Source organism: Panthera tigris, chromosome F2 (assembly GCF_018350195.1).
Source record: "Panthera tigris isolate Pti1 chromosome F2, P.tigris_Pti1_mat1.1, whole genome shotgun sequence".
Taxonomy (NCBI): domain Eukaryota; kingdom Metazoa; phylum Chordata; class Mammalia; order Carnivora; family Felidae; genus Panthera; species Panthera tigris.
In genome coordinates, this window is record NC_056676.1 from 34,220,591 (window position 1) to 34,240,348 (window position 19,758).

Genomic DNA, 19,758 nt, shown 5'->3' on the forward strand with positions numbered 1-19,758 from the left:
CAACTTGACAATGCATTCCCCCAATGCCACCTCTTAAACAAAACTTTCTTTTATTGATGTCCCATTCTGATGTGATCCATCCTCCCTTAGAAGTCTTATATACCACTTTGTATTGTTGGTGTCCTAAGTGCACAATATCTCTGCCTCTGAGCCAGGGAGATGTCCTTACCACTCTTATGGCAATTATTTCTTTTGCCTTGTTACCTGTGAAGAAACTCAGGATTTTGTATATTTAAATTTGTTAAATGGTTACATGAAAGAAACTGAGAAAACAGCCATAGAACACATTTATGGTTTATATATTATTTATGTATTATCTTTGTAATGTGATGAAAAGGCAGTGTTTCTTAGATACTTCATGTACTTTCTTCTCCGACAAATTCTCATTTCTGGTCACTGAAACCTGTAAGCAACTGAGCAGCTTCTGTCTGTATCTAAAATGGAAAAATACACGTTATAAATAAACAGCACAGCATAGATATCAACTTGTGAAATCTAAGTTCATAAAGTGGGCTCTGGTTTGTTTCTAAGAGTTCCCAAAAACCAGGATAGCACATTGTAAAAATAAAATTTAACAGTGACTGGGTAAGACTCTCCCACGTTAATACACATCCGTTGCCTTTTGTTTTAGAAATCTTATTTGATCTGTCATGTATGTCAAACAGGAATAAGGCAGCAAGTAACTCATAACATCTGTTAATAGTAACTAAACATTTGCATACAGAAATTAATGGAAATGTTAATGAACTCACATGTGAAATGAATACTCTTGTTTTCAACAATGTGCATTTAGATAGTTTTTAAAGAAGTTCTTACTTCACGTTTAATAGTGCCTCAATAGAAACCTATCTGCCTTAATTTATTAGAGATGTTACCTGTTTATCCTCCTCTGTGTGTGCTGGATAGTCCTTGGCTTTCATTAGCCAGAAGGCAGCAAGCTTTTTGTTGTGTAACTTCAAATAGGTCTTTCCTAAAAGAAGCAAGTTTTTGCTGTAGAAGTTTGGATCCACTGTACAGAAGAAAGAAAAATTTATTTCAGATGACATACTTGTAGAGGCTTAATTTTTTCAGTCTAAATTCCAATAATAAATTTATGTGGTCAGTAAAAGATTAGGCTAAAACTCAAATTCTCTTTTGTTCAACTATTCCTATCTCAGAAAAATGCTGGTTAAGTATGATTCATTCAGTGTCTACTATATGATGGGAGAAGTAACAGGTAATGGGAGCCTAGGAGGAGCTTCTAAACCAGATATGGTCCTTAAAGAAAGGTTGCTCAGGAGAACTGACCTGTAGAGTAAAACCTGGAGATGACTATAATTATTGAGGATTGTTTTAGCTCTGTAAGACATGACCATGCTTTTTTCTCAACACCCCAAACGCTTATTCCTTTAAGGCTCTAGGTTTTATTTGGCAATTATGCTTCTAAATCCCTCTGAGGAAATTTTATTCCCAAATTCATATTCATGATCTATAGAACTACCACCATAACAGGTTATCAGTGAAAGACAGTAACAGAGCATATCAGAATATATTACTGACACAGTTTAACATGCAGACTCAATTCTTTATAAGAAATGTTTTTTTTTTTAAATGCTTTGCTATCAGAAAAGCATCTGAACAAGTCCATATGAGTAGGCTCTCTAATACAGTCTTTAATATTCTTCTGATTAATTTTATAGAAATAAAATTACAGTGGTTTCTTGGGTGTATTTGGTAACATATGCTTATGTCCTTTACTTTTCTAGTTTGTGCTATTAATATTAAAAAGGAAGAACTTAGGATGGGCTGGTGTCAGTTTTGTAGGGCTGGCCATTTCTTCAAAGCAAGAGTGACATGAAACTCTTCACAAAAGAAGACAATATCTGCAACAAAACAAAAACTGGCCTGGTTTAAAAACAAGACGTCTTATTTAAGTTCTATTTGAAAGTTGCTAAAAGAGTAAATCTTAGAAAAAATTTTTTTAAAGTGTGATAGTCATTAACTAGACTTACTGTAATCATTTACAACATATACAAGTATTGAATCCTTATGCTGTACACCTGAAACTAACATAATGTAGTATGTCAGTTATGTCTCAATAAAAAAATTTTAAACATTTAAATACATAATAAATGTTCCTAATCAGCTGTATAATCTTGAGTAAGAGAGTTAACATGTCAAAGCCTCCTCTCAAAAGGAAGGTTGAATTACATCAAATAAAGGACCATTCCAGAACTGTAGCTCTAAATTCAGCAGCAACCTACTTCTTACTCAGGTGATCTTTACTGAATAAAGACTAAAAAATATTTGATAATGTCTACTGCAAAAAGAAGTAGATCAGAATAAGTAACATTTTATTTTAAAAATTTCTATTATAGGGGTGGCTCATTCAGTTAAGTGTCCAACTTCAGCTCAGGTCACAATCTCATGGTTCATGAGTTTGTGCCCTACAGCGGGCTCTGTGCTGACAGCTCAGAGCCTGGAGCCTGCTTCAGATTCTGTGTCTCCCTCTCTCTGCCCCTCCCTGGCTCGTACTCTCTTTCTCTCTCTCAAAAATAAACATTTAAAAAATGAGGATTTTAAATAAAAATTTCTATTCTATATAAAGCATTCATACAATTTTAACTGTATTAGTATGTGAAATTAAAAATGTTACCTTGCTCTGCCCTGTGAAAGTAGCCTAAGGCCTGTTAAAAACACAACCCAAACATAATTAAAAGGGTTATAACAGAATCAATATTAAAAAAACTTTTGTTCAAAAGTCAGGAAGTAAATTAAAATATCTTAAAGTCCAATTCATTGACAGAGTTAACATAGCAAAATTGAACATATTATTAAATCATCGGAGCACAGATTACGGTATATGGACCACTTCGAGTAATAGCTTGATTGCTGTTCAGAACTTGTACCAACCAAGCATCAAGTGCAGAGAGGAAAGATCATCATGTGCAACAGAGCTATTCTGATCTTTCTCTTCTTAAATCATAATAGTCACTACCAGTAAAAACTTGATAAAATCAAAAGCTAAATTTACTCAGTGGTATATAGGTTGTACCAATAAATTTTTAAAACTCCTTTATTACTGAAATTCCAACATAAAATGCTATTGTGAATCTGAAACTCTTAGTTCTTTTTGTTCCACTTCGACTATTTTTATAATGTATTAACTGATTTCTTAGAAACATAACTAACTTGTTATAGTAGAGCTGACAGTATTTTCTTAGAATATATTCTTTTTAATAGCAGTATTTCCCCACTGTGTTCTAATTTTTCAACTAAATATTTTTACATCAAATTCTACAATATTATTTCCCAGAAGAAAAACATAGCTCCTTGTTATGGTATAGGTATTATGGAAGCTTTTTCAATGGCCTTATCTCCTTACTCTGAAAATTTTAGTGATGTTAACTCAAAATATTTGCCCAGAAATCCCTTTCAAATTTTATTTTTTAACAAGGAAGCAAAAGGCCTTGAAAATATAAGAGTATGATCCTTTCAACCCCACTTTTTAAAAAAAGTTACAATTACTCTTTATCTATACAAATACACACTTTCTTCTCCAGGTAAATGGTAGTGTGTAGAACACGTACCTAAAACATGCTGAACAGCAGCTGTTGAATTTCTTGTTCTATTTTATGACTTTTATATGGTATATAGGTTTCAAATAGAAAATGATAAATTTTAGCCATGAGCTATTATAGCTAACAACATACCAGAGTCATCAGCCACTCACCTAAAGAAAAAAAACCACTCACCAGTCATAGATTATAAGTTTTAAGCCTTTGTGATAAGATAGTTGCATTGGATGGTTAGAAACGTGCTCAAATGCCTCACTGATCAGAGCTCCAGATCTGGACACTGTAGAATGGCACTGCAGTTAGGAAACCAGTACTAACTTAATAAAGGACAGCACACTACCTCCTCATAGGTGGAACTAGGAGGAGTTGCAAACAGCATTTTAGCAATTCTTCTTTGATACCAAGGCATTTCAGCAAATGTATAACACCTACAGAGAAATAAAATAACATCTATATATCTGAAATTCACCTTTTTTTTCTCTTAAGAAAACTAAGCATCTTAACATATAAAATGTATCTTCTCCTGTTGTAGGTTTAAATAATTTGTACTTTACATAATAATATCCAGTAGGTTAATATGCCTACTAAATTACCCAGAGACTGGTTTATATTGATCCATCAATTAAGGTATATTTTGTGATTAATATAAATAGTAAGCAATAGTACTAGTAATGATAACAGCATATATCATTCATCACTAAGTGCTCACTTTGTTTCAGGTGCTAGGTGATTATCTCTCATCCGCTCCTTACAAGGACTAAATGAGTTTGGGTCATTACCCCTATTTTTTGCATTAGAAAGACTAACTCAGAGAAGTTTTTAAAAAACTGACAAAACCATGGGGTGACTGAGTGGCTCAGTGGCTTAGGTCATGATCTTGCGGTCTGTGGGTTTGAGCCCCACATTGGACTCTGTGCTGATGGCGTAGAGCCTGGATTCAGCTTCAGATTCTCTGTCTCCCTTTCTCTCTGCCCCTCTCCTGCTCACGATCTGTCTCCCTCAAAAATAAACATTAAAAAAATTTTTAATTAAAATAAAATGACAAAACCAACATGATATGCGTAAATAACAATGACAAAACACAACTTAAGCCTACCTATTTGAAAGAGTGAAGCAAATGATTAACATCCAAAGATCTTGACAACTTTCTGATAGAAGTAGGGAAAAAAGTGCTAGATCTCTGACTATGGTCTGAATTCCTTGAGGTAGACTTGTATCTCATTCATGTTTACTCCCTAACATCTGACTTAGTGACTGTCTCTCCATTATCATTAGTCCTCAGAAAGCGTTTTGTTAGTTTAATATGGCCCTGAAGGATATTTAACTCTTTTTTAAGAGTCTGATACAAGGTTTTTTACACCAAAAAGAAGACAATAAAATATTCAGATCTGCAGACTACACCCAAAGAAAACATGGCAAACCTGTCTCAAGAAAGACTCTTAAATCAGCAAGCATTTAAACAGATTGGTGTATGCTCATACCAGCAAAATAATGTTATACATTGGATAAATGGAAAGATACTAAAAGTCAAAATTATATTGTTGTTAAGATGAATCAGACTGTATTTTATACACTTTGAAGAAGCAAAGACTCTCTTAGAGCATCAAACTGTATTGCTACATAATTAGATGAATCCAATTTCATTGGATAAAAATAATCTTTCCCAACAAAAGGAATTTCAAAGTCTAGCAAGAAGTTTTAACGCCTTTTTCATCTTAATATTTACTTCTAAGTGATCTGAATAACAATGGTTAACACAATTACAATCAAATTTAGTATTTTCTAACAATACATCACAACTGCTAGTTAATATAATGAACTAAATACTCATGAATGTCAAATACTTTTAAATATTTTACATCTTGGTTTCATATACTACAAAATAAGATCATACTAAATACCACTGAAATATTTACTTAAGAAATCTTCTTACCAAATACCCATAAGGTGAATGGAGGTAGCATCTTTTGGGTTCAGTTCAATTGCTTTCTAACAAGAAAGGAGAAGGTCAATCATATCTGTGCTCTAAACACAAATAAATAATGCTTGTGTTTCAGCAAGCATAAAGCCATGATGTAAAAAAGTTTTTGGCAACCCTGCATTTCAATCCTTCTAGGATAATGAATATCAGCTTTCTCCCTCTTGATTCTTTAATTTGGTTAATAAATTCATTTCAATACACTGTTAATGACTTGTATTAAAGGTTCTGTTTTATAAAGTTTGGCAATAAATCCTGATAGGATTTATCAATATGAGAAAAAACATGAAATCTGTAAACAATCTCATTCTGAAAACTATAGTTCTCAATGTTTCTTCTAGATAAGAAAAGGAAGTTATTTTTGGCAAGTTCTATATGAATATTGCATTAAATAGCATTATTTCCTAAAATAAGAAAAAAGTTACATAATAATTTTACAAAGTCTCTTCTTGTATTTAGAATTTATTCAACCTCCCCATTTATCCTTAACAAAGGAAAAATGCTATTTGGTCATAGAATTTATTAGTAAAATAATTATATGCAATGTAAAATACATTGATAAAGTCTCCCTAATTTCTATTTACTATGTGAAAGTCCTATGTGAATTAATGTAAAGCATAAACTACAGATTAACCCAACTATTCCTTTTTTCAATTACTTTGTTGAACGCCACTAAGAATATCTCAGATTAATGTTAATCCTATTAAAAATAAAAGACCCTTGTTAAAAAATTGAGACCTTCTATTTTATGCTTTTCAGTAAACCCACATTTTCACTTTCAGTTAGTAATTATGAGATACGCATTTTAAAATATTTGTAACTGGTTATCAATGTGAGCTCTGAAGCCAAGACTGACAGAATTTAAATCACAGCTCAGTGACTTCTACCTTTTTGACTTTGGCAAGTTCTCTCTTCTTGCCAGGTCTGAGTTTGCTGTTTTATAGAATTGAGATAATAATATACCTACTTTATAGGGTTGTGGTGAAAAATTAAATGAGCAAGTAATAGAAGGTACTTAACACAGTAATATCTTCTATCACCAACATCATTATTAATTTTACTTGTCAAAAGTATCAATTTACTACTGACATTGATTAATGGAAGCAGAAGTAATACCTAGAATAAGGCTGAGTAGGACTTAGAAATCTTGCTTCAATAATATGGGTAAGAATCAGCACTGACCTTATTTTACTTTTCCACTAAATATAGTAATATGATTTATAGCAAAATATGTTTTAAAGTATACACAACTTAGGGGCACCTGGATGGCTCAGTCAGTTAAGTGTCCGACTTTGGCTCAGGTCATGATCTCACAGTTCATGGGTTCAAACCCTGAGTTAGGCTCTGTGCTGACAGCTTAGAGCCTGGAGCCTGCTTCAGATTCTGTGTGTCACTCTGTCCCTCCCCTGCTCATGCCCTCTCTCACTCTCTCTCAAAATAAATAAATTAAAAAAGAAAAGTATACACAACTTATACACTAACCATCCTTTCCTAACTGGAGTTCCACTGGAAAATTAAGCCCTACAAAAAATTATATGAATAACTAACTTTCTCCAATCTACCAAGAATGGTATAGAGCTAGTACCATTCTAGATGCAAGGGAGAAAAGTTAACTTGTAACATACAATGGATGCCTAGGGGAATTTAATTTTCTTACAGGAGGGGTTGAGAGGGACTACTCTCAAGTAAACCCTTTCTTTTATAATTCTTCCTGCCATTAGTTGAAGTGTTTTTAAAAAACCATCCAAAGATAGGAGTGCCTGATTGGCTCAGTCAGTGGAGCATGCAACTCTTGATCTTGGGGGCTGTGAGTTCAAGCCTCATGTTGGGTGTAGAGATTGCTTAAAATAAAATCTTTAAAACAACAACAATCCAAAGACAGTAATTCCTTATGGCTTTGGATATAATAATGGAATTAGAAATAATAGTATAAATGATCTTTTTAGTGTGTAAATACTAAACATTATTATTTTTTATTTTTAAAAAAAATTTTTTTTTTAACGTTTATTTATTTTTGAGACAGAGAGACAGAGCATGAACAGGGGAGGGGCAGAGAGAGAGGGAGACACAGAATCTGAAACAGGCTCCAGGCTCTGAGCTGTCAGCACAGAGCCCGACGTGGGGCTCGAACTCACGGACCACGAGATCGTGACCTGAGCCGAAGTCGGCCACTTAACCGACTGAGCCACCCAGGCGCCCCAACATTATTATTTTTTAAATATACTTACACAGACATGAAACTTGCAATGCATCATTTTTAAAAAATATAGCCTTTTCTGTTTCCATTAATACAATTTTCTGCAATTTTTCATTTTTCATATTGAAGTTATTTGTCACATATTTCTACATCATATAGCACAGAATAATTTGGGCAATTTTTTTTTAATGCCACTGAGCAAACTATGGCATTTCACCGAATCTAAGATACTGTGAAAGTTACAATATATCATTATTATATGTACCACTAAAAAGAAAAAAAGCACTGCCAATTATAGGATACCATTGATTATATAATATAATCTGATTTTAAAGTTCTTAAAATGTGAAAAATGTTGCATATTATTAAATGGAAATATATATATATATATTCAGACATCGATAAATAAAATATATATATTTTATTCAGACATCGATATATATATATATATATATATATCGATGTCTGAATAAAAAGCTAGGACTCCTGACTCCTAGCTTTTCTACTACCCATTATATAAACTATGAATTGAGACTATAACTATAAAATTCAGAAAGGCTAGTAAAGAGCTTATCTAACATTCTCCCCATGTATGTTTCCATCATATTCTCTTCCTTTGCATTTTTACAATGGTCTAAAATATCACAAGAGAAATAAATATGCTGGGTTTTTAGTGTCAGTTTTTTGGGAGTTTTTTGTTTAGTTTTGCTTAGGACAATGAAGTAGTGTTTATGCGCATCATAAAAAATACAAACTCCTAGAAAATATCTGACACCTAACAAAGAGCTTACTATAAAATAAGTAACTGGAAATATTAAAACACAAAATACCCACACAGAGATAATACTGTTAACAGTACTATTACTATTGGGTTTGTCAATTGTGTTAGATTGTTAGACTAGACCACACCTCTGGGTATTCAGGACCTTATATAGCACCCTCTCACAAACTCTTGTCTTGGCCACATGACTTGTTTAGGTCCACAGGACTTTACTAAGTGTGATACAAAACAGAAGCCTGATAAAAGTTTCCACACTGGAATTTTACCTGGAATGCCATTCTTGGAAGCCAGCTACCATGCTATAAAGAAACTTGGGCTAGACTACTAAATAATATAAAGAAAAGTGGAGAGAAACAGTCACTAACAGGATATCGTGCGCATTCCCGTCCCAGCTGAAGACAGAGGTGAACACAGCTATCTAAATGATCTCAGTTATACCAAACAGATCAAAGCACCACTACAGAGTAAACCCACAAAATTTTGAGAAATAAGCTGTCACTGCTTTAGGTCTCTAAATTTTAGATGGTTTGCTATACAGCAATAAATAAGTGAAACAGAAATCTATTAAAAAAAGTAATGACTTTTAAAATTCATCAGTACCTCAAAATGCTCCTTGATAATGTAAGCATTTGCAATTTTAGCCTTGATGCCTTCATAATCTCCAACATCACTAATACAGATTGCATACCACTAAAAATAGAAGGAAAAAAACCATATAAGAATAATAATACCCCACTAACACTCCACTCAATACAAGGTAAAACTGAATATTTATTCCTCAATAGTCATTCTCATTCAACAAAAACTTAGCATAAAAACTGAATAAAATATACTGTCATATACAAAGGAAAGTAGACATGGCCCTTAAGGAACTCAAGGACAGGACGTGTCTATAGAGAACTATAATACAAGGTAAAGAATACAGAATCTCTAAGGAAGTTATCAACACAATGAGGAGACAATGATTCATGTTTATAACCAGAGTATAAATTTTTAAAAATTTGCAATTGAATAACTATCATTTTATTTTCTCATCCTCTTTTCTACAAGCTGCTTCTTCTCCCACATCTGCACGGTTCTAGTAATAAGAGCCACATCTGTCAATTGTGATGTTGTCCCCATAGCCACAGATGGGACAACAGACCCAAACTGAGACAATCTGAGTTTTGTCCCTAAGGACTAAATACAAAATATCCAAGCTTCATAAATTCAAGTGCTGTAGAAAGTCATAAGATGTAGAATGAGAAAAAGAGTCTACAGAGAAAAAGATGTGCAGGTAACAGCAAAGAGATAATATAAACCTCAGAGCAATCAAGCCAGGTTTTCCTGAACCAAAAACACCCTGCCTTTAGGTTTTATTAGAAACAGTAGTTTCTAATAAACCGCCCCTCCATTTTTATTTGAGCTTATTTCTGTGGGGTTTTAAGAATTATAACCACAAAGATTTTAATTAAAACAAACTTCTGTTTAAATCTATTCTCTGCCAAAATCTTGGTAAGTTTATTGAAACTTAAAAAGTATAACTTAAAACACAATATAATTTGTGCATGTGCGCGCACCGCGCGCACACACACACACACACACACACACACACACACACACACACCTACCTCTATAGGCTATACTCACTTAATCGCCACGGAGAGTTACCCAGCTGCCTAAATCCAGGGGACTAGGTGGTTACACAGGGTTTCAAATTTGCTGTTCTGATCTCCCACATACCAGGACTCTGGATAAAAACACCTTCTCTTATGTATCTCACTATCTTCTATATGCAAAACAAACATAAGCTTATGGATGAATCCTAAACATTCTTCCCTGATTAGACTGGCAGTATTTTGAGATTTTTGACATATGTTAAAGATATATTACGATAATAGCACAAAGAGCAGTTATTAACATATGAAGTGCTATATCACTTGATGTGGACTGTAAGTTAAAGATGTATGCTATAAACCTTAAAGCAACCACTAAACAACATGACACAGAGTTATAGCCATTAAGTCAATGAAATAAATAAAATGGAATCCAAAAAATTATCAATAAAAAAGGCAGAAAAAGAAGATGAACAGATGGAACAAATAGAAAGATAGGAAATTTAAACCCCAAAATATCATTAATCACATTAAATGTAAATGGTCCAAACCCCAAATGAAAAGCAGACTGCCAAATTGGATTAAAATTAACAAAAACTAAGAGTGACATAAGTGAAAAAGGCAAAGTAAAGAACTCTGAATTCTGCTTCTCCATAAAAGCACTGAAAAAAAAAAATGAGCAACAACTATCAAAATCAACTTATTTTTGGAACTCTGAAATTAACCTAAGGCTTGAGGTGACCTGGGAATGCTTATCCAAAGTATCAGATTATTCCTAATGAGAATAGTGAATTCTGTGCTGTTTTATCATCCCACACTCCCAATCTCAGCAAGAGCTATAAAACAGTACCCACCCACCCCCATCCCCCGCCATTCCCAATACCTGAGGGTACAGAACAGATCTCACTCATGGAGAATGGTAATCTTTGTTCTGACTTGTTTGGTGGCTCCTTGGAAGACTGGCCTTGTATATATTTCACCTAACTTGAAAAGGCCCTAGTGATAAAACTGTCTCTGGGGTGCCAGGGCGGGGGGGGGGGGCATTTGCTGAAAACATTTATAAACTAGTATCTTAGATTGCTGCTGTCTCCAGCAAATAAACTAATGAAAAGCTAGGGAGGAAAGGCTAGGTAAACAGATGTCCCTAAGGGTGCTGGAAAGGTTCAATAAAGAAAAGCCAAAAGATGGGGCACCTGGGTGGCTCAGTCGGTTAAGCATCCGACTTTGGCTCAGGTCATGATCTCGCAGTCTGTGAGTTCAAGCCCGCGTCAGGCTCTGTGCTGACAGCTCAGAGCCTGGAGCCTGCTTCAGATTCTGTGTCTCCCTCTCTCTCTGCCCCTCCCTTGCTCATGCTCTGTCTCTCTGTCAAATAAACATTTGTCTCTCTGTTAAATAAACATTTAAATAAATAAATAAATAAATAAATAAATAAATAAATAAGAAAACCCAAAAGAATATTTCATGACATACGAAAATTATATTGAATTCAAATATCAGTGCTCACAAATAAAGCTTTACTACAACACAGTCACACTCACCACTTATGAATTGACTGGCTTTGCTCAACAATGGCAGGGTTGAATTGTGATAAGAGATCATATGTAATATTTTAACTGATTCTTACTGCTGCTCCATACACTGTAAATCACAGTGATAGTGTTATAACCTGAAAGCATTTGGAGTGCCACGCATACTCCATACCATGACACTTTATTACCAATGCATAGGTCAAAGGAAGATAAAATGGACTTCAAATGTCATGCTTTGAAAGCATCATGGAATGTGAATTATTTTGTTATTGAATTAAATGGCAAAACATTTTGCTAATTATGCAATAACACCATAGCCAAAAACAAAAACAAAAACAAAAAGCTTAGGAAAGATCTGAGAAGGCCCTGAGCTTAAGGCTCTTCACATATTGAAAGTGAAAGCCAAGGCACAGTTTAAAACTGCCCAGCTAAGGGCTAATGGTATGTCCCAACACATACAGAGAGCCCCATGACCAAGAATGGAAAGCATTTTGGCTCCAAACATTTTATAAAATGTCTGCCCAATCATTTGGTGACCACTAAACTAAGAGAACAGAGACTTCTGTGGCTACATATAACAAAGAACACAGACTTTACAGAATCTGGTCAAGAAGTTACAAGAAAAACAACACAAGCACCTGGCTGGTTCAATCGGTAGAGCATGCAACCCTTGATCTTAGGGTTGTTTGAGCCCCATGTTGTGTGTAGAGATTACTTAAAACAAAATCTTAGAAAAAAGAAAAAAACAACACATACTAAAAGCAGCAACAACAAATTCTGGGAAAGGAGAGAACCTGATTTCCAGAATTACCGTATTATAATAGTTAACATGTCCAGTTTTCAACAAAAAAATTACAGGGCATGCAAAACATAAGAATATATAACCCACATACAGGAGGAAAAAAAATCAAAGGAAGCTAGCTATGCCTGAAGAAGCCCAGATGTTGGGCTTCCTAGACTTTATGTATGTTCAACAAGGAAATTATGTGTGAAGAACTAAAGTATACTAAGAACAATGTCTCATTAAATAGAGAATTATCAATAAAGAAGCGGAGATTATAAAATGGAACCAAACATATACTTTGAAGGTGGGAAGTACAATAAATGGAATAAAAAATTCACAACATTGAATTAAGGGCTCAAAAGTGGATGTGGACAGAAGAAAGAATTAGCTAATTTGAAGGTATCAGGTCAATTAAGATTACACTCTATGAGAAACAGAAAGTAAAAAGAAAGAAGAAAAATGAACACAGACTCAGAGGCCTGTGAGACACCCACATATCTACCAAAATACATGTAAGAGGAGTCCCAGTAGGAGAGAAGAGGAGAGAAAGGGAGTAGAATGAATACTTAAAAACATAAATGCCAAAGACTTCTCTACTTTGATGAAAACAAAGAACCCCAAATAAGATAAATTTAAGAGATCCACAACCAGAAACAGCAGAATCAAACTGTCAAAGATAAAAAAAACAGATGATCTGGAAAATAGGAGAGAAATGACTTGTCATGTACAAAGAGTCCTCAATAAGATTAACAGCCAAATCAGAAACCATGGACACCTGCTTTAGTCTGTTTGTCCTGATAGAACAAAACACTAGAGTGGTCAGCTAAAATAACAGAAATGTTATTACTCATCATTTCTGGAGACTGGGAAGTCCAAGATCAAAATGCTAGCTGACTGTGTCAGAATAAGGGGATGGGAGCAGAGATATATAAGAGCAAAGTTGGTATACTACTGAAATTAAGTTGACATCCAATATGAACTTGGTAATTACAAATGATGATGGTAATGGTATTACTCAGGATAACCATTAAGAGTATAACTCAAAATATACAGTATAAGAAATAAAAGAATGAAAATGGCAAAATAAAATAAATCTATGGAATACTAAATAAAGGACACTAATGGAGGACTTAAGAAACAAAAGATCGAAAACAAATACCAAAATTGCAAAAGAACTTCTTATTGTCAATTACACTTTAAATGTGAATGGGTTAAACTCTCCAATTAAAAGACAAAGATTAGCAGCAGAATGTATTAAAACACATGATTCAACTATATACTGTCTACAATACAATTTAGATTCAGATGTATATATGTATTCAATATACATATATACATATATATATGTATATAATATATATGTATTCAAATGTATATACATTTAAAGTAAAACACAGGGAAATTTTAGGGCACCTGGGTGGCTCCGTCACTTAAGCACCTGACTTTGGCTCAGGTCATGATAGTCTGTGGGTTTGAGCCCTGCATTGGGCTCTATGCTGCAGCTCAGAGCCTGCTTCAGATTCTGTGTTTCCCTCTCTTTCTACCCCTCCCCAGCTTGTGTTCTCTCTCCCTCTTTCCAAAATAAATGAACAGTAAAAAAAAACAAAAAACAGGGAAGTTTAGCACATAAACTGTACTCACAAGAAAGCTGAAGTGATATACTAATTAGAATTAGATAATGATCTAATATCAGACAAAACAGACTTTAGAATCAAACTGTTACATGAGAGACAAAGAAAAACAGTATCAAGAACATATAACAATTATAAACAAATATATGTAGAAAGAGACAATTCAACCATAATAGTTGGGGACTTCAATACTCCACTTCCAAGACTGGATAGAACTAGTCAAAAATCATCAAATTAGTTCTAGGAAAAAATCATCAAATAGAAGACTCAAACAATACTATATACTAATTAGACCTAGCTAGCATACATGTACAGAACACTCTACCCAACACCGTATTCTTCTCAATTCACATGGAATATTTTCCAGGATAGACAAGATACTAGGCCATAAAAAAGCCTCAAATTTTAAAAGACAGAAACCAAAGTATGTTCTCTGACCACAGTAAAATAAAAATGGAAATTAATAAAAGAAGGAAATTTGGATGATTCACAATTATGTGGAAATTAAAAAAACACATTCCCAAATAACACATTCAAATAAGAAATCACAAGAAAAAATTTTAAATTCCCTAAGAACAAAAACAACACAACACAACAAAATTTGTGGGATTTAGCAAAATTGTATTCAGAGGGAAACTTATAGCTGTAAATGGTTACCTTAAAGAAAGATATCAAGATGTGGCTGGGTGTCTCAGTTGGTTAAGCATCCCACTCTTGATTTTGGCTCAGGTCATGATCCTGTAGTTTGTGGGTTTGGGAGCCTGCCTGGGATTCTTTCTCTCCCTGTCTTATACCCCTCCCCTGCTCAATCTCACATGCTCTCTCTCAAAATAAAAAAACTTAAGAAAAAAAATAAAAAATATATATTTAAAGAAATCAAGTCAATAATCTAACCTTATACCTTAAGAAACTGGAAAAAGAAGGGGCACCTGGGTGGCTCAGTCAGTTGAATTCCCAACTCTTGATTCTGGCTCAGGTCATGATCACAGGATCATGGGTGTGAGCCCCATGTCCAGCTCCGCACTTAGCATGGTGCCTGCTTAAGATTCTCTCTCTCTCTTCCCCTGCTCCCCTCCCCTGCTCACACACTCTCTAAAATTTAAAAAAAAAAAAACCTAGAAAAAGAAGAGCAAATTAACCTAAAGTAAACAGAAGGAAGGGAATAATAAAGATTAGAGTGGAGATAAATAAAGTAAAGAATAGGAAAAATGGAGAAGAGCAGCAAAACCAAGTTAATTTTCTGAAAAGATCAACAAAATTTATAAACTTTTAGCTAGACATAATAAGAGAACAAAAGTTAAATTACTAAAATCAGGAGTCAAAGAGGGCATACATTACTACTAACCTCAGTAATAAATCTAGGAATAAAAAAGATTATAAAGGAATAGTAGCAACAATCATATGGCAACAGATTAATTGACCTAGAAAACCTGAAAAATTCCTAGAAACAACAATCCAACTGATGTAAGAATAAGCAAAAAATCCGAATAAATGAATAATAAGTAGTAATAAAGAGTTAGTAATCAAAAGAATTTCCAACAAAGCGAAGGCCAGGACCAGATGGCTTCACTAGTGAATTCTACCAAATGTTTAAAAAGAATTAACACCAAGCTTCTATCAATTCTTCCAAAAAACAAACAAACAAAAAAAAACCCAGAAAAAGTGAACATGCCTCTAAGTATTCTATGACACCAGTGTTACTTTGATATCAAAACCATCACAAAACATCACAACAAAAGAAACCTAATATAGTTGCAAAAACTGTCAGTAAAATACTAGCAAACCAAATTCAGTAGATCATTAAAAAAAATCATTCACGACGATCAAGTGGGATTTATCCCTGGGATGCAAAAACAATTCAACATACACAAATCAATCAAAGTGATGTATCACATTAACAGAAAGAAAAGAATCATATTTTAATACATGCAGAAAAAGAATCTGACAAAATTCAATATCCCTTCATGATAAAAACAAAAAACAAACTCCTAACAAGTTGAATTAGACATAGAAGGAACATATCTCAACATAATAAAGACCATACGTGATAAACCACAGCTAACATCATACTCAATGATGAAAGGCTTAAGATGTCCTCTAAGATCAAGAATAAGACAAGGGTACCCACTTTTACCACTCCTATTCAACACAGTACTTGAAGTCCTACCCAGAGCAATCAGGCAAGAAAAAGAAATAAAAGGTATCAAAATTGGAAAGGAAGAAGTAGAATGTCTCTATTTGTACATGACATGATTCTATATATAGAAAGTTCTAAAGATGCAACCAAATTCAAACAAAAATCTGTTTAATCAACAAATTCAGTAAAGTTGCAAGATATAAATTTAACATGTAAATATCAGTAGCATTTCTATATGCTAGCAACAAATTTTCTGACAAAGAAATAACAAGAGCCTCAAAAACAACCAAATAGGATAAATGTATATAAGAAGGCCAAAGATTTCTACTCTGAAAACTGCAAGACAGTGATGAAAGAAAACAAAGAAGATACAAATAAATTGAAAGGTAATCACTATTTGTGCCCTGGAAGTATTAATATTGTTAAAACGTCAATACCACCAAAATCTGTGTATAGATTCAACACAATCCTCATAAAGATACCAATGGCATTTTTTTACAGATGTAGAAAACAACATACCTAAAATTTATAGGGAACCACAAAGACCCTGAATAGCCAAAGAAATCCTGTGAAAGAAGAAAAAGTATAAAGCTATAGGCATTAAAAGAGCATGGCACTGCATAAAAACAAATGAGTCAGAACTGAGAACCCAGAAATAAACCCAAGACTATACAGTCAACTAATATCTGACAATGGAGCCCCGAATATTCAATTGAGAAGGACAGACTACAAAAATGGCACTAGGGTTACTGGATATTCACATGTATAAGGAATAAACGTTGCACCACTCACAAAAATTAACTCAAAATAAGCTAAAGGCTTAAATGTAAAACCTGAAACTATGCAACTCCTAAAGACAACAGGAATAAAGCCTCTTAACATGGGTCTTGGTAACCATTTTTTGGATATGACACCTAAAGCACAGGCAACGAAATAAAAAATAAACAAGTGGGACTACATCAAACTAAAAAGCTTCAGCACAGGAAAAGAAACCATCAACAAAATGAAGTGTACCTAACGGGAGAAAATATTTGCAAATGATCTATGTAATAAGGGGTTAATATCTGAATTATAATTCATACAATTACATACAATTTAACAGCAGAAGAAAAATCAGTGCAATTAAAAAGTGGGCAGAGGACCTGAATAGACATTTCTTCAAAGAGGATATATTGAGGTGCCTGGGTGGCTCAGTGGGTTGAGCGTCCGACTTCAGCTCAGGTTATGATCTCACAGTTTGTGGGTTCAGGCCCTGTGTCGGGCTCTGTGCTGACAGCTTGCTCAGAGCCTGGAGCCTGCTTCGGATTCTGTGTTTCCTTCTCTCTCTGCCCCTCCCCTGCTCACACTCTGTTTCTGTCTCTCAAAAATAAATATATGTAAAAAAAAAAAATTAAAAAAAATTCAAAGATGATATATGAAAGACCAACAGGTGCATGAAAAGATGCTCAACATCACTAGTCATTAAAGAAATGCAAATTAAAATAGCAACGAGGCATCACCTCAAATCTGTTAGAATGGCCATCATCAAAAAGAGATAGAGGCACTTGGGTGGCTCAGATGGTTGAGCATCCTACTCTTGATTTCGGCTCAGGTCATGATCTCACAGTCATGGGATTGAGCCCCACAGAGCCTGCTTGGTATTGTCTCTCTCTCTCTCTCTCTCTCTCTCTCTGCCCCTCTCTCTCTCACACGTGCGCTTTCTCTCTCTCTCTCTCTCAAAATAAACTTAAAAAAAAAAAAGGAAATAAATGCTGGCATGGATGTGGAGAAAAGGGAACCTTTATGCACTGTTGGTGGGATTTTAAATTGTTACAGCCCCTATGGAAAACAGTATGAAAGATCCTCAAAAAAAAATTAAAAATAGAATTACCATATGATCCATCATTTCTACTTGGGAATTTATCCCCCCAAAATGAAATTACCTATTTGAAAAGATATCTGTACCTCTATGTTCATAGTAGCATTTACAATAGCCAAGACATGGAAACAACCTAAGTACAGATCCAATAGAAGATGAATAAAGCAGTTGTGTGTGTGTATGTGTATGTGTGTGTATACACATACACAATGAAATATTATTCAGGTATTAAAAAAAAAAAGGAAATTCTGCCATTTGCAACAACATAGACTCTGAAAGCATTATGCTAAGTGAAATAAAAGTACTGTATGATTTCACTTATATGTGGAATCTTAAACAAACAAAAAAAAGGCATAAGACTTGTGGCTACCAGAGGCGGAAGGTAGGAGAAAGGGGAATTGAAGGAAGATGGTCAAAATGTATAAACTTCTAGTTATAAAATAAATAAGTACAGCTGAAAAACACAAATTTAAACTGTGTGGATCCACTTATGCATGGATTTCTCTTGAGAAGATACAGTGTGAATTTATTTTCCTTATGATTTTTTTTTAGTAATACTTTCTTTTCTGTAATTTACTTTATAGGGAGAATACAGTATATAAGACCTATAACATACAAAATAATGTATTGATTATTTACGTTATCCTTAAGGCTTCCAGTCAACAGGTTATTAGAAGTTAAGTTTTTGGAACGTCAAAAGTTTTATGTGGATTTTCAACTGCATAGGGATTAGCATCCCTTGTTGTTCAAGGGTGAACTATATTAGGGATGTAATGTACAACATGAAGACTACAGCTAAACTTGATGTATCATATATAGAGAAGTTGGTAAGAGAGTAAACCCTAAGAGTTCTCATCACAAGGAAAAAATACTTTTCTTTTTTTCTTCTCTTTCCTTTTTACTGCATCTATATTAGAAGATGGACTATCAGCTGAACCGACTGTAGTAATCACTTCACAGTATATGCAATCAAACCATCATGCTATAGACCTTAAACTTACACAGTGATGTATGTCAATTCTTCCTCAATAAAACCAGAGAAAAAGAAAAAACTAAAGACTAGTGTCTCTTATGATATAAAATTCCTCAACAAAATAATGGCAAGCTGAATTCAGCAGCCTATTAAAAGGATTACACAACGTGACCAAGTGAGATTTATCCCAAAATACAAGGTTCATTCACCATACAAAAATCAATTGAGGGAAGATACCACATTAACAGAATGAAGAGGGAAGAAACCAACATGATGATCTCAACAGACACAGAAAAAAGCATCTGACAAATTCCAACACCCTTTCATGATAAAAACACTCCACAAACTAGTTGCTGGAAGGAAACATTCTCAACTGATTAGGAGCATTTATGGAAAGCCCACAGTTAACGTCACAGTTAGTGGTGAAAGCCTAGCAGCTTTCCTCCTACAATCAGGAACAAGACAAAGATATCCGCTTTTGTCACTTCTTCTCATCATTGTACTGGAAGTTCTGGCCAGGAAAACAAAGCAAGATTAAGAAATAAAAGGTGTCCAGGGCGCCTGAGTGGCACAGTCAGTTAGGCATCTGACTTCAGCTCGGGTCATGATCTTGTGGTTTGGGGGTTCGAGCCCCGCATCAGGCTCTGTGCTGATGGCTCAGAGCCTGGAGCCTGCTTCAGATTCTGTGTCTCCCTCTCCTTCTGCCCCTCCCCTGCTCACACTCTGACTCTCTCTGTC

At 34.3% G+C, this 19,758-nt stretch overlaps 1 protein-coding gene across 13 annotated transcripts in view; it reads right to left on the reverse strand.

The window, feature by feature from the left end:
* Nucleotides 1-291: 291 nt before the first annotated feature.
* Nucleotides 292-19,758, reverse strand: part of RMDN1 (regulator of microtubule dynamics 1) — a 54,973-nt gene continuing 35,506 nt past the window's right edge. For 6 of the 13 annotated variants that reach the window (XM_007084320.3, XM_042972966.1, XM_042972964.1 and 3 more), the window contains 6 exons: nucleotides 9,114-9,203; nucleotides 5,491-5,546; nucleotides 3,898-3,985; nucleotides 2,636-2,666; nucleotides 876-1,009; nucleotides 292-434 (listed from right to left, as the gene is read on the reverse strand). In XM_007084320.3, coding sequence (XP_007084382.2) covers nucleotides 384-434; nucleotides 876-1,009; nucleotides 2,636-2,666; nucleotides 3,898-3,985; nucleotides 5,491-5,546; nucleotides 9,114-9,203 — 450 coding nt within the window. In that variant the 3' untranslated portion in view covers nucleotides 292-383. Of the gene's footprint in view, nucleotides 435-875; nucleotides 1,863-2,567; nucleotides 2,667-3,734; nucleotides 3,986-5,490; nucleotides 5,547-9,113; nucleotides 9,204-19,758 lie in introns of those variants that run through there. The other 7 variants (XM_042972961.1, XM_042972962.1, XR_006212869.1 and 4 more) reach the window with 7 other exon arrangements.